A 14,226-nucleotide genomic window follows, 5' to 3' on the forward strand; every position below is an offset into this window, starting at 1 on the left:
GGCACTTTGCACTTTGATTTAAATAAAAGTCTAACAAATCTCTTCACACAATAGAAAATCACACTTGGGGCAATCTCCCTGTTACTCCATCTAGCAACTAATAAACTTGGAATTTCTTGAGCCATGTTCTCCTTCCTAGGCCCAAGACACTTATGAGGAAACCCTTGTTACTTTACACGAAGCAAGGTAACATCTCCCCCTCTGCACAAGAGGCCTGTGAAATAAATGAGATGAGAATAAGAGAATGCAAAAAATTATTCATTCTAAAATGGGAGAAATATAATAAACTATGCTGGCTATTAAAATTTTGGCTGGACATGACTAAAGATGAATCAAGTAATGATCCTAATTTTATTTTAGGTTTAAGTTTTAGAATTCTGGCTATGAGCATTACTTTAGAGGATATAGAGCATCTTTAATTGCAACTTTAAAATAAAAATTTTCTTACCTGTAATTCAAGAGGTATTTCACTGCTTTGAAGCAGGAACTGTATCTTAGCCACTCTTTTAGAAAATTCTGAAGGTTTTTGTTCATGAACTTGTAACTCTTCCTAAAACACACAATGTTAATGGAAAATATCTTTTTATTTTATACCTTATTTTCTGGTACCCCTGATTGCTATTGAAAATATATAGAAACTGAAAGAACCTTTAAATTTCCCCTAATCACTTGATTTTTGATACAGTCCTGGGAGTTGCAAAACTAAGTGTCTTCATGGGTCAGGCATATGTTATAACTGAGTGAAACACTCTAGCAATAAAACGAGAGGGGCCAGGCTTGCGCCACAGCAGAATGCAGTGCCTACCTAAAGGCATGACATCTCAATAGCTCTGTACATATAAACATACACATAAACATATAAAGCCAACACACACACACACACACACACACACACATCATGTTGGCAGAATTTGGCCCACACGGTAGCCGTTATAATCCTTAACTTCAAATTTTTAAATAACCTGTATCTCAAGACAAAATTAAGGGGTACTTAGTGACAATTCATTTCACTTAGAAAATCAAAATCTTACTTCACAACTGTCAATTAATATACCCAGGAAACTCATAAATCTCCACACATTTTGAAAGTCTTTTTCCAAAAGTATAAAAATGGATATGTGAATTTAAAAGTGAATAAAGTGACCAAAATTAGAGGAAAAAAATAAGACTTGAGACATTAGACGTGACATACTGCAAAGCCATCATACACGCATAATACATTTTTATATTACACTGAACCACATATAACTGCCAGACTTAACTATTTTTTGACATACGAAGATTGTAATTTTATATGGTCCAAACTAATAATATGCAAACAACCAGCAATAGAAAGAATTCTTTTTAGAGTTAAAAGAGATAACTTTAAAAATATTTTAACTTTAAAAATTTTTTTTATTATTTTTTTCTTTTCCATTATGGTTTATTACAGGATACAGAATATAGCTCCCTGTGCTATACAATACGACCTTGTTGTTTATCCATTCTATATATAACAATTTATATCTGCTAGTCCCAAACTCCCAATCTATCCCTCCCCCGCCCCCTCTCCCTCTTGGCAACCACAAGTCTGTTCTCTATGTTTGTGAGTCTGTTTCTGGTTTGTAGATAAGTTCATTTGTGTCATATTTTAGATTCCACATATCAGTGATATCACATGGTATTTGTTTTTCTCTTTCTGACTTACTTCACTTAGTATGATTATCTCTAGGTCCATCCATGTAGCTGCAAATGGTATTATTTCATTACAAGAGATAAGTTTAATTCTTTCTAAATGGCAAAACCTGAGATCACTGTTTTAAAAAAACAGCCTCTTTTGAAGCTCTATAAAGATTTTGATATTCAGCCTTGTGTTTTTACTTTACTTGAATCTTTTTACTTTACTTGAAGTATAGTTGATTTACAGTGCTATGTTAGTTTCAGGTATACAGCACAGATTAATAATACCTGCGAACATCTTCCTGGATACCACAAAGAAAATGATGGAATTCAGGTCTCACTCAAGGAATAATGAAAGAAATAAAAGATTTCTTTGTGATTTCTCTACCCCTCTTCAAGAAAGCAGACTTGATATTAAAATGTCAACTGTCTACAAAAAGAACAAATATTCTATTTCTGCTTAATTAACCTTCAGCTTTTGTCTTTCCTCTTCAGTCAGTTGATGTAATTCCATTTTTTGAAGGATCTTTTCAGTCCACTCATCAATCCCATTTTTTAAGTTAAAAAGCTTGTCCCATAAAGCTAGAGCTCGACCAAGATTTTCATAGTAGTCTTCTGTCTTCTCATTTATCTACCATAATTAAAAAATAAAAATAACATATTTAGTGGTGAAAAGCATAAGAACCATTGTTTCAGTCAAACACAACTTCAAAATAAAATTTTAGATTACCTCTACTTGCTAAATAATTTGCTTTATTCATCAACAAAAAATTTGCTTTAACATACCGTGTAGTTCTTTCTTCTACAAAAAAAAAAAACTTAGCTGGTTTGCTGCAGTTTATATGCAATTGAAAGCAAGTTTTCCTGTTTTCTAAACCACAATAATAAAAAATGCTTTTAAAAACCCAGAACAGGGACTTCCCTGGTGGTGCAGTGGTTAAGAATCCGCCTGCCAATACAGGGGACACAGGTTCGATCGCTGGTCCAGGAAGATCCCACATGCAGAGGAGTAACTAAGCCCGTGCGCCACAACTACTGAGCCTGTGCTCTAGAGCCTGAGAGCCACAACTACTGAGCCCCTGTGCCACAACTACTGAAGCCTGAATGCCCTAGAACCCGCATACTGCAACTACTGAGCCCACGCGCTACAACTATTGAAGCCTGCATGCCTAGAGCCCATGCTCCACAACAAGAGAAGCCACTGCAATGAGAAGCCCACACACTGCAATGAAGAGTAGCCTCTGCTCGCTGCAACTAGAGAAAGCCCATGCACAGCAACGAAGACCCAACGCAGACAAAAAAAAAAATTTTTTTAAATTTTAAATATCAAAAACCCAGATCAAAATATAGCACAAATTCTTAATTTATAATTCATAAAAATATCATTACTACTCAACCAAAAATTATTTTTAAAATATTAAATAAATATAATGTTGAACATCAACTGGCTGCATGGATGGATAATACATTAATTAGTTTATTTCAAATAAGTTGAGTATGCACTTGTATATCTAAAAGAGTACAGACTCATTTGTTAGTAAAATAGTACCTAACTCTGGGCGTAAAGCTAAATCCCAAGTCACAAACTTTATATTATTTGAACATTTTTTATAATGAGCACTTTTGAATTTTGTAATTAGATGAAAACATTAAAGATACAAAAGAAAAGATCAATTTAATTGTTATTAAATAGAATTTCTAGTCAATTAAATTATCACTTACATCAAGCCACCTATCCACAATAACATTAGCCTCTTTCTCAAAAGGAGGCTCTTCAAAGTTTCTCATTTTATTTAGATGAAATTGTAGATTTTTGCAGATCTGGTTAATCTTGTCTACAACTTCTAAATGTTCATTAAATTCTTCTTTAACAACTTCAATCTGTAAAAATGATATGAAACATGTTTTGATATATTGATACAAATATAAGACTTACTGTCCCACTTTCTCAATGAAAAGGTTTTAGAATCCTAAACATCTGGTTTATTAATAATCCTACACCCAAATTCCTTGTCCCACTCTGCATGATGAAATATTTATAATGATCTAAAACCATCTTTCTAGTGCATGTGAAATAATATTCTACCAAAAAAAAGCACCTCTATTCAATCATATAAAAAAGTGACAGTTCCTAGACTCCTCAAATAGGAATCATCTTTGTCATTTTGAAGAACCTAAGTGCTCATCTGAATAAAATAGACAAAACTCTAAAACATCTTTAATGTGACTTCTAGTTTAATCTTTCATGATTCTAACTTCCATGTCATTTCTAACATGGAAGGTGAAACAGTATTTAACCAAAAGGCCAATGATCTTAAACTACAAAATAAAATGTGTGTCAAGTAATGCAATCTTAATGTTTCCACTCAATTTACTAATCTTATATAAGCATTTTTAATGATTGTATAAAATTTGAAAATAGTGATTTCTCATAAATAAAAAACTAAAAATTATATACCCACAGGGGACTTCCATTTCTGGGAATATGCAGTAGGCATAATTTTCCCATTAAGCACAACTAAAAACCCTGGACATCATATACAAAACAGACTTAAGAAGACTGAAAAGTGAGGAGTTCAAGGAAGGAGAATGGCTGGGAGCATCAGCTCCTGAAGACAGCCTGGTGGTGAGCTCCCTGAATTTTTTTTTTCCCTTGGATATCCCAGACTGTGTGCTGGAGAAGTCAGAAGCTGGTAAGATCCACAGACACAGACCAGGAAAAGCCTTTTCTCTTCAGCCCAAGAACCAGGAATAGGACAACCTACCAAGACAGAAAACTTTTAGGAAATAATCACTCACTGGAGCAAAATACCATAGGAAACACTGTAGCCCAACGCCCACCTGTGCCAGCAAAGGTCAAGTGTAGAGCCTAGACAGCCACCATCTCCAGGCTGTAACAGGAGCCCCACTCTCCCCCGACCAGGGAAAAGAAGGCTGAGTAGAGCTGGGACTTTCATTCCTGCTGGGCAGGGACAAGTGCGCGCACACACGCACACACACACACACACACACATCCATGATGTCAGGGGAGGCTACCTAGGGAGCTGTAATGAGGAGCCAGGGAGGTGTCAGTAGAGACCTTGTGGAGAAGCAGAATGCCCACCCCCAACCAGCAGTAACAAGGAGCCCTCTGTCTCAGGTGTCCTTATTTTCAGACAACATGATTATCTATGTCAGAGAGCCCAAGGAATCTACAAAAACACCACTAGAACTGATAGGTGGGTTCAGAAAGGTCACAGGATACAAGATAAACATAAAAATCGATTTCACTTCTCCATATTAACAATGAATACGTGGACACAAATTTTTAATATTATACCATTCACAATTACTCAAAAAATTGAATACTTAAGTGTAAATCTAACAAAACATGCACAGGAACTATACGCTGAAAACTATAAAATACTGATTAAAGAAATCAAAGAAGATCTAAATAAATGCAGAGACATACTAAGTTCATGGATCAGAAGACAACATAGTAAAAATGTCAATTCTCCCAAAATTGATGTACAGGTTTAATGCAATTATTATCAAACCCGGCAATACTTTTGTAGATAGAGACAGGATTATTCTAAAATTTATATGGAATAATAAAGGAACTATAATAGCTAAAGTATTTGAAAAAAGAAGAATAAAGTGGGAAGAATCAGTCTACTTGATTTTAAAACATCATATAGGTACAGTAATAAAGATTACATCAACTGGCAGAGGGACAGACACACAGATCAATAGATGAAAGTGAACCCAGACAAATATACCCAACTGAGTTCTGACAAAGATGAAAAAGCAGTTCAAAGGAGGAATGGGAGCCTTTTCAACTTATGGTGCGGGAGCAACTGGACATCTATAGATAAAAACGTAAACCTTGATCCAAGTCTCACACCTTATACAAAAACTAATTCTAAATGGATGATGGACTTAAATGTAAACCATAACACTATAAAACTTTGAGGAAAAAAATAGGAGAAAATCTACAGGATCTTGTGCTAGGCAAAGAGTTCTTAGACTTTGACACCAAAAGCACAATCCATGAAAGGAAAAATTGATAAACTGGATTTTACCAAAATTTAAGTCTTTTGCTCTGCGAAAGACCCATTAAGGAGATGAAAAACAAGCTACAGTTTGGGAGAAAATATTTGCAAACCACATATCTGACAAATGACTACTGTGTAGAATATATTAAAAACTCTCAAAACTCGACAGTAAAAAAAAAAACCAAACAATCTACTTAGAAAATCAGCACAAAATATGAAGAGATATTTCAGCAAAGATGACATACAGATGGCAAATAAGCACAAAAAAAGATGATCAATACCATCAGCAATTAGGAAAATGCCAATGAAAACCACAAAGCGATACCACTATATATCTATCAGAATGACTAAAATAAAAAGTAGAGGCAGTATCTAATGCTGGCAAGGATGTACAGAAACTGGATCACTCACACATTACTGGTGAGAATGTAAAATGGTACAGCAGCTCTGGAAAACAGTTTGAAAGTTTCTTTAAAAATGAAATACATAATTAACATACAACCCACCAACTGTAATCCAGAGCAATTAACCCTGAGAAATAAAAACTTATGTTCACAAAGAAGCCTATACAAACGTTTATAGCAAATTTATGCATAAGAGCCAAAAACTAGAAACTACCCAGATGTTCTTCGGAGGTAACAGTTAAACAAGCTGTGGTACATCCATACCATGGAATCCTACTCAGCAAGAAAAGGGAACAAACTATTGATGCGAGCAAGAATCTGAACGAATCTCCAGAGAATTAGGCTGAGTAAAAATAACCAATCCCAAAAGGTTAGATACTGTATGATTCCATTTATATAAGATTTTTGAAATGACAAAATTATAGAAATGGAGAGCATATTAGTGGTTGTGAGGGGGTGGAAGCAAGAGGGAAGTGGTAGGGCTATCCGATGACGGAACCAGGGATAGTCTGGGGATGGAAACGTTCCTCCTCTTGACTGTATGATTGTCTGTAACCTGACTGCAATATTGCACTACAGTTTTACAAGATATTTCCATAGGGGAAACTTAGTAAAGGGTACATAGGATCTCTATGTATTATATCTTATAACTACATATGCATCTACAATTATCTCAAATTTAAAAGTTTAATTTAAAAAATTAAAATTACTTAAATGTTTTAAATGGAAAAAAAAAATAACTGGGGCAGTTTCTGTCTCCTGACTGGAAGCTGACTGATACATTGGCAGAGCTGAGATGCAGACTCAGGTGTTTTTTTTCTCCCAGTTCAAGACATTTTGCATAGGGCATAATAAATGCTTGTTCAATTAAATGAAAAATACATATATGTATGTGTGTGTGTAACCTAATTTTTATTACATTCAAAGAACTTTGCTGTTACATTGACACAAGCCACCAGTGGGTGAAGAGAAAAGAAAGAGCAGGAGAGGATACTTTTAGCATTGACAGGAACTGCAGGCTTTGTCCTACAATGAATGGAAGGGGTAAAATAAAGGAAACTAGATCCCCCCCTGACATTTCCCAAACTTTAATAGTCCCCTGACACTCTAGCCTTCTAGTCTTACTTTTGCACTTCTGCCTTTGATTAAAGAGGGTGGAAATTTGGCACCATATCCTAGATAAACATCCAGGTTTCTATGGTTTTGAAGGACAAAAGTTCTCAGTGGTATCATACTTCAGCCACTGGTGCAAAGCATCATGACAATACATACACCAGAAACTGATTGTTTCTGAAGACAGTACCTAAGTCATCACAAAATTAACTGAGAGTTATGTTAACAATTGGTACTAAAATTTGCTTTTTTCAGACAGTTAAAAAAAAGCATATGAGAAAATAACTAAACACAAGTGTACTTCTGTATCTTCCATACAAAATGATATATTATTTCAGCAAATATACAAAGATACCACACTAGATACAAGATTCTCAATATAATAATAAAAGCCTGGGCATTTATATGTTTCTTAAAGGTAATTACAGTTGTTTTGTTAATTTTTAAAATATTTTTCTGAGTAAACCTTTACATTTCAGAAAGGGGTACAGACAAAGCAAAGTTAGCCATTTTTTACTTCTATAATATACATGTTTCAAATATGTCTTCAGGGAAGGCAATATTATGATGATTGGAACATGACTTTGTAGTCAGATAGACCTCAGCTTAAATAATGATTCTGTCACTTATTAGCCATATAATCTTGGGAAAGTTATTTAACCTCTATCCTTACTTTGTTTCTTTGTTTACAGAGAAAGTTGCTAATCTGTCCAGCCAAGCCAAGGGTGATGATGCCATCCCAGTGGACCTGGAAGGCAGAACATCAAGCCAGAGAGGATTATACTCAAGCCTTACGGTTTAATGTTGTTTGCCTTGTTAGGTTTCGGACTTCCTTGGGACCCAATACTTCTTTCTTCTTTCCTATTTCTCTCTTTTGGAGTGGATATGTCTATCCTATACCTGTCCCACCACTGTATTTTGAAAGTATATAATTTGTTTGGTTTCATGGGTTCACAGCTGTAGAGTGTAAAAAAATGAATAAACAGGGTTTCCCTGGTGGCGCAGTGGTTGAGAGTCCACCTGCCGATGCAGGGGACACAGGTTTGTGCCCCGGTCCGGGAGGATCCCACATGCCGCGGAGCGGCTGTGCCCGTGAGCCATGGCCGCTGAGCCTGCGCGTCCGGAGCCTGTGCTCCGCAATGGGAGAGGCCACAAAGTGAGAGGCATACAGAAAAAAAAAAAAAGAATAAACAGAAAAACAGAGTTGGGAGACCAGATGGGGTGGCAGAGCCCAATAGGAAGAAGAAAGGTTCCTTTATTGGCAAGGCCTCAGCCAATGAAAAGCCATGGACTCTGTCTACTACAGCCCATCCAACGTCCTTTTCCCCTTTATAAAAGCATTCTTCTCTCCTTGCTGTGCAGGGACTTGCACATGGCTCCCATGGGTGCCGACCCTGAAATGCAATTCTCTGTTGATCCCAAATAAATCCCTCTTCGCTGGTGAAATATCTGTCAGTCCATTTGTTTTGGATAAACAAGAGGAATTCCCTCAGGATGAAGTGCACCTTGAGTTTCACTCATATCTAATTTAGATGATATTTAGCTGAGACTTTGGACTAAGCTGGAGCGAGTTAAGGCTTTTAGGGCTGATGGGAAGGAATGAATATACTTTGCATGTGAGAAGGATGTGTTTTGAGGGGTCAAAGGCAGAATGTTATAAACTGTGAGAACTGTCTTCAGAACTGTATGAAATAAATTTATGTTGTTTTTAAGCCCCCAATCTATGGTATTCTTTTATAGCAGCCCAAATGGAAAAAGACAACAGCCATAGAGGAACTAATCATAGCAGAGGGGTCAGGACCTGGATCTAGATTCCCATCAGGGAGACTCACCCAGGAGAGGGGCCAAGTGCCTGAAGGTGACAGAAGTTTTATTAGTCAAATAAATAACTTGTCCAGAAAGTGCAGTTTACCATTAATGGGTTGATGAAGTCCTAGGCACTCTGCAGGCACTTTACAGATGTTGCCTCACCTAATCAGGAAAGGAACAGCTCTGCTGGTAACAGGATCCCACTTAGTGGGACACAGGCAGGACTCCAGGAGTGAGGAGGATTGGCACAAACCAAGAACAGCTGCCAGTCAGAAGGGATTCACTATCTGGTCAGATTGAAAGGCAGCGACCCAGGATCTGTGAGTATCTAAGGCAGAGACCTGGATCCTGAAACAAGAGCACAAGCTGGGAAACTGGTATCAGGGGCACAGTAGAAAAGTAGCTATGTGAACTGGGCCACAAGGCTGAGGGGATTTTGTAAAGCTGATCGTGTTGGATACTCTGAGAACCAAAGCTCCTTAATCCACCTGGATGAGGACACGATCCTCCTAGATCCCAAGGCTGCCAAACCCAGAAGCTGCCTCTGCTGGATGGAACCAGACAGGTTGCATCTAAGAGATTCCAACTGCCAGCCTGCTCCTAGCATGGTGGTCTCCCTCGATTAAATCTGATGGGAAACCAGTTAAACAGTCACATAGTGTACAACTGGTGTCCAAGCAGAGCTCTTTCTGATTGGTCAGTTCCAAGAAACTGCGTCTGAGAAAGGAGGCCGCAGGCAGGGGCTACTCCTCATCTGTGGCACTGATGTGACTCTGAGTGTCACTTCAGCCTCAGGGATAAGAGTTCTAGACAAAGACTAAATTGTCTGTAAGAATCTGGTCTACAGGCATACCTCAGGGACATTGCAGGTTTGGGTCCAGACCATGCCAGTAACGGGAGTATCGCAATAAAGCAAGTCACATGAATTTTTTTGGTTTCCCAGATATATATAAAAGTTATGTTTACATTATACTGTAGTCCATTAAGTGTGCAGTAGCATTGTCTTAAAAAATGTACATACCTTAATTTAAAAATACTTATTTGCTAAAAACACTAATCATCATCTGAGCCTTTAAGCAAGTCATAATCTTTTTGGTGGTGGAGGGTTTGAAATACTGCAAGAATTCCCCAAATGTGACACAGAGACACAAAGTGAGAAAATGCTGTTGGAAAAATGGTACCGACAGACTTGCTCTACAAAGGGTTGCCACAAAACCTTTCAATTTGTAAAAGACACAATAAAGCAAAGTGTGATAAAGTGAGGTATGTCTGTATATAAGCCTCACTGTTGTTGCTCTCAGCCACTGGGAACTTTAATAAAATTGCTTTCTAACAACCAGGTGTATCAAGTAGATGATATTTCACAAATGCCTCTGACATTTTGACAGCACTTTAGCATAGAGTACTCATAAAACCAAGAGGAAAAGCAACTTTCTGGTGTATAGTAATACAGTGTAGTGTATCCTTTTCTAACTATTCCATTCTTCTGCCACTCTGGTTGATAACCACATAAAATCATAGAAAATAATGACATCTAGTGTCCAAAAGTGTTATTCTTCTTAAACTATGCAGTCGTGATTGGCGAGGCTATGAACATAGACAGAGCAACTTGGAGATAAGCTCACACATCTTTACGAAGAAATAAAAGGGAAGAAATAAAAACATAATTTTTCCTTTATCCACTAACAACAGACGGGATTTTCCTAGTACCTTCTTTCTCTCAAGGTTGCAATGAAGTCTCAGGGATTTTTTTATGTGGGAAGTCAGTGCACAAACTGTTCCAACCTTTCAGAGGTAGCAGCAGGGGCAACCCCAGACTCCAAAAGAACCACACCATCAGTATCAAAACCCAAACAGATGCAACCCAGCATTAATCTGGGGACCAATCTTTTTCAAGGCCTGGGGATAAATCCAATAAATTCTTAGATACCTGGTAAAACAAAGTCACTAGTAACTTCTTCTAAACTAAGTTTCGAAAGTGACTTCATTGATAATATCCTCTCTATTGTTGGGCTTGCAAGCGAGGCCGCTATGTAAAGTTTCCTTTGGAATTTGGACTCACCTCTGCTATCCTTTTCTTCAAGTTCTCCTTTCCCATGTAGGAAGCCTGGAGGGAGATGATATTCTCTTCTTTTTGAATCAAAGTTGTCAGGACACTTTTAAAATTCTGATATTGTTTTAAGAGCTCCAAAACTCTTTCACATTGGTCAAGGCTATGAAAAAAAGTAAAACAGCTAAATTTCTGAAAATAACAAAACCATTCTTTCTCTTTGTAAGTATCCTACAATAATGACTAATAAGTTATAGAAGGATTTTTCCTCTAGACATGGTTTATAATATTGTTTTACAATTTAACCTAAGAATGATGGCATATATATTTATTTGACAAATGGATGGTATAAATAATCACTGGATTCCTATTTTCACCAGGTCAATATTAAAAAGTTACCAGATATAAGCTCTGGAACGAAACAGGATTTGTAACCATAAGGAATCAGCACCTCAATTTCATCATTAACTAAAAGATAATTTGGAAAACAAATTATTCTTAGAGATTGCTTATAAGCAATTATTCTTAGAGATTGCTTCAGTGTTAATTCAATATGATTCAATTATGTCTATTTCAACTCATTCTAGATTTAGCCCTTTAAAAAAAAGTTTAGTACAGATGATGTGGCAGCTAAGACACCTGGTTTCTAGCTATGGTTGGGCACTAATTAGTCATGCGACCTTAGATAAGTTACTTGAGGCTCTTTGGACCTCAGTTGTTTCCTCTGTAAAATCGAAGGGTAGACTAGATCAAATCCACAGACAGACTTCATCTTGACTACTGTATACTCAGGTTCCAGTAGGAAGCAGGAACTCCACAGATGGAGTTCTGTGGTGAAAGGACCACTGATAGTAAAGTTAAGGGAAACCACCAAGGAGCTGAGACACCCAGAGACTAACCCTTCCAAAAATAGGTACAGCACCTGGGCTCAAGGGGAAAGAGGGAAAGTGCCCTAAGCCAAAGAGGTGTCAGCAGGAGCTGCTGGAACCACTTGCTGAAAAGGGAGGGGGTTAAGACCACCCCGACTTCTCTCTCTTCTTGGTTACTAATCTCATACTAGTACCTCCCACTTCCTAACCCAACTGGAACCCTTGGCTTGTACAGCCTGTAGGGGTCAGCCCTCTCAACTGCTCCTACCCCCAGGCAGAGAGTAAAGGGGGAAGGCAGGGACGCAGACTCTTCAGCCGAATCGCCAACCAGGACTGACAGGTAAGGGCTGCCACAGAATTAAGAAAACTCTTGAGCCTTGTCCAGGCTCTGTAGGAAAGACGGCAGTAACTGACTGGAAACATCTGCATTTAAGTGGAGTGTGGTAGGATAATGCCCCCAGCTCCCAAAGATGCCCACGTCCTAATCCCTGGATCCTGGGAATATGTTACCTCACACAGCAAAAGGGACTTTACAGATGTGACTACATTAAGGATCTTAAAATAGAGACATTATCCTGGATTATCTGAATGGGTGCAAGATAATCACAAGGGCCCTTATAAGAGGGAGGCACGAGGGTCAGAGTCTGAAGGAGATGTGATAACAAAAGCAGAGATGAGACAGAAAGACAGAGAGAGATTGAGATTTGAAGATGCTGCAATGCTGGCCTTAAAGATGGAAGAAGGGGACACAAGCCCAGGAATGGAGTAGGTGGCCTCTAGAAGATGGAAAAGGCAAGGAAACGGATTCTCTCCCAGAGAGTCCGGAAAGGAATGCAGTTTCATTTTAGGATTTCCAACCTCCAGACTGTAAGATAAGTTTGTGCCGATTTTAAGCCACAACATTTGTGGTTATTTATTACGGGAGCAATAGAAAACTAATATAGGTGGGACAATAATGATTATAAATACACTATGTATTTGTCCTCCCTCTTAGACAGCCTCTTAAAGTCATTTGTCTGTAATCTAGGATTCCAGGTCTTGCCCCAGACGTTGGCCCAGTGAGCTTCGAGAGTGAAACTCTTAAGTTGGCCTCTCCTTGAGGCCCATTGGAATGTGTTTTCAACATACAAATTTCAAAACGTTAATTGTGCCACAGACAATTTTTCAGATTTGGGAGGAATTTTTTCCTTACCATTCAGTGACCGAAGCTTTTGTATTCTCCCACAAGAGTGCTGTGCCTTGGCACTGTTGACTCAGAGCTTTCTCTCTGCCGTCTTTGAATTGTGGAAGAGAATTCACCATTTCTTGCAAGCGTTTCTTCTCTTCTTCACATTCATCTAGATCCTTATCCAGTCTGAGTAACGATTTTTTCCTTGATTATGAGAGAGAAAAATTTAATGGCCAATTAGGCGATTCGATTCAACACAAATATGGGTAATTTGTGGGAGCACACTAACTTTAATTTGTCCTCATGAGGTTTATGCCTAAATCACACATTCCTATGACAGAGGTCAGGAGGCTCTGCATGTCCAGAGTACTAGCTGGTGTTTTAAATAGAACAGACATACAAAACCACGAGCGGTAACATTTCTCAGTGATGAACACAATTGTAAAGGGTGTGTATATGCATATGAGAGAAAAGAGAGGAAGAGTATGTGTGTACATGTGTGGGGAAGACAGTATGATATGGAGAGAAGACGAGATGGCTGGTAGAACACTGCAAGCTCCTCAGGCAGGGCGGAAGGGGCAAGAAGAAAGGGAAATACAAGGAAATCTTGCATTTCTACCCTGTGTACAAAAATCTCTTCCATACCGAAGAAGAGTCATTTGAACTAAGGGTTTTAACCTGCAAACTAATCCTGGTGGGATTAACTCTATTCACCTAGGTCTAAATTGCTTTCATCAGATACTCACTTTCTCTACTTCCTCTCTTCCAATTCTCTCTCTTTTTTTTTTTTTTTTGCGGTACGCGGGCCTCTCACTGTTGTGGCCTCTCCCGTTGCGGAGCAACAGGTTCCCGACGCGCAGGGTCAGCGGCCATGGCTCGCGGGCCCAGCTGCTCCGCGGGATGTGGGATCTTCCCAGACCGGGGCACAAACCCATGTCCCCTGCATCAGCAGGCGGACTCTCAACCACTGCACCACCAGGGAAGCCCCTCCAATTCTATCTTGAGTCCACTCCCATAAGGCTCTCACTCCCTCCACTCCTGCAAGACTGCTCGTCAAGATCTCCAGTAACCTCCACATTGCTAATCCATGTCCCAGTCTTCATCTTCACCTTCCTTCAAT

At 38.4% G+C, this 14,226-nt stretch overlaps 1 protein-coding gene across 14 annotated transcripts in view; it reads right to left on the reverse strand.

Moving 5' to 3' along the window:
* SYNE2 (spectrin repeat containing nuclear envelope protein 2) overlaps positions 1–14,226 on the reverse strand; it is a 330,405-nt gene that overhangs the window by 174,921 nt on the left and 141,258 nt on the right. For all 14 annotated transcript variants that reach the window (XM_079912180.1, XM_079912173.1, XM_079912176.1 and 11 more), the window contains exons 31-35: positions 13,131–13,310; positions 11,082–11,232; positions 3,382–3,540; positions 2,129–2,290; positions 449–550 (exon numbers count right to left, since the gene is read on the reverse strand). In XM_079912180.1, coding sequence (XP_079768306.1) covers positions 449–550; positions 2,129–2,290; positions 3,382–3,540; positions 11,082–11,232; positions 13,131–13,310 — 754 coding nt within the window. The remainder of the gene's footprint in view (positions 1–448; positions 551–2,128; positions 2,291–3,381; positions 3,541–11,081; positions 11,233–13,130; positions 13,311–14,226) is intronic.

This window comes from Stenella coeruleoalba (genome assembly GCF_951394435.1).
Source record: "Stenella coeruleoalba genome assembly, chromosome: 2".
Taxonomy (NCBI): Eukaryota; Metazoa; Chordata; class Mammalia; order Artiodactyla; family Delphinidae; genus Stenella; species Stenella coeruleoalba.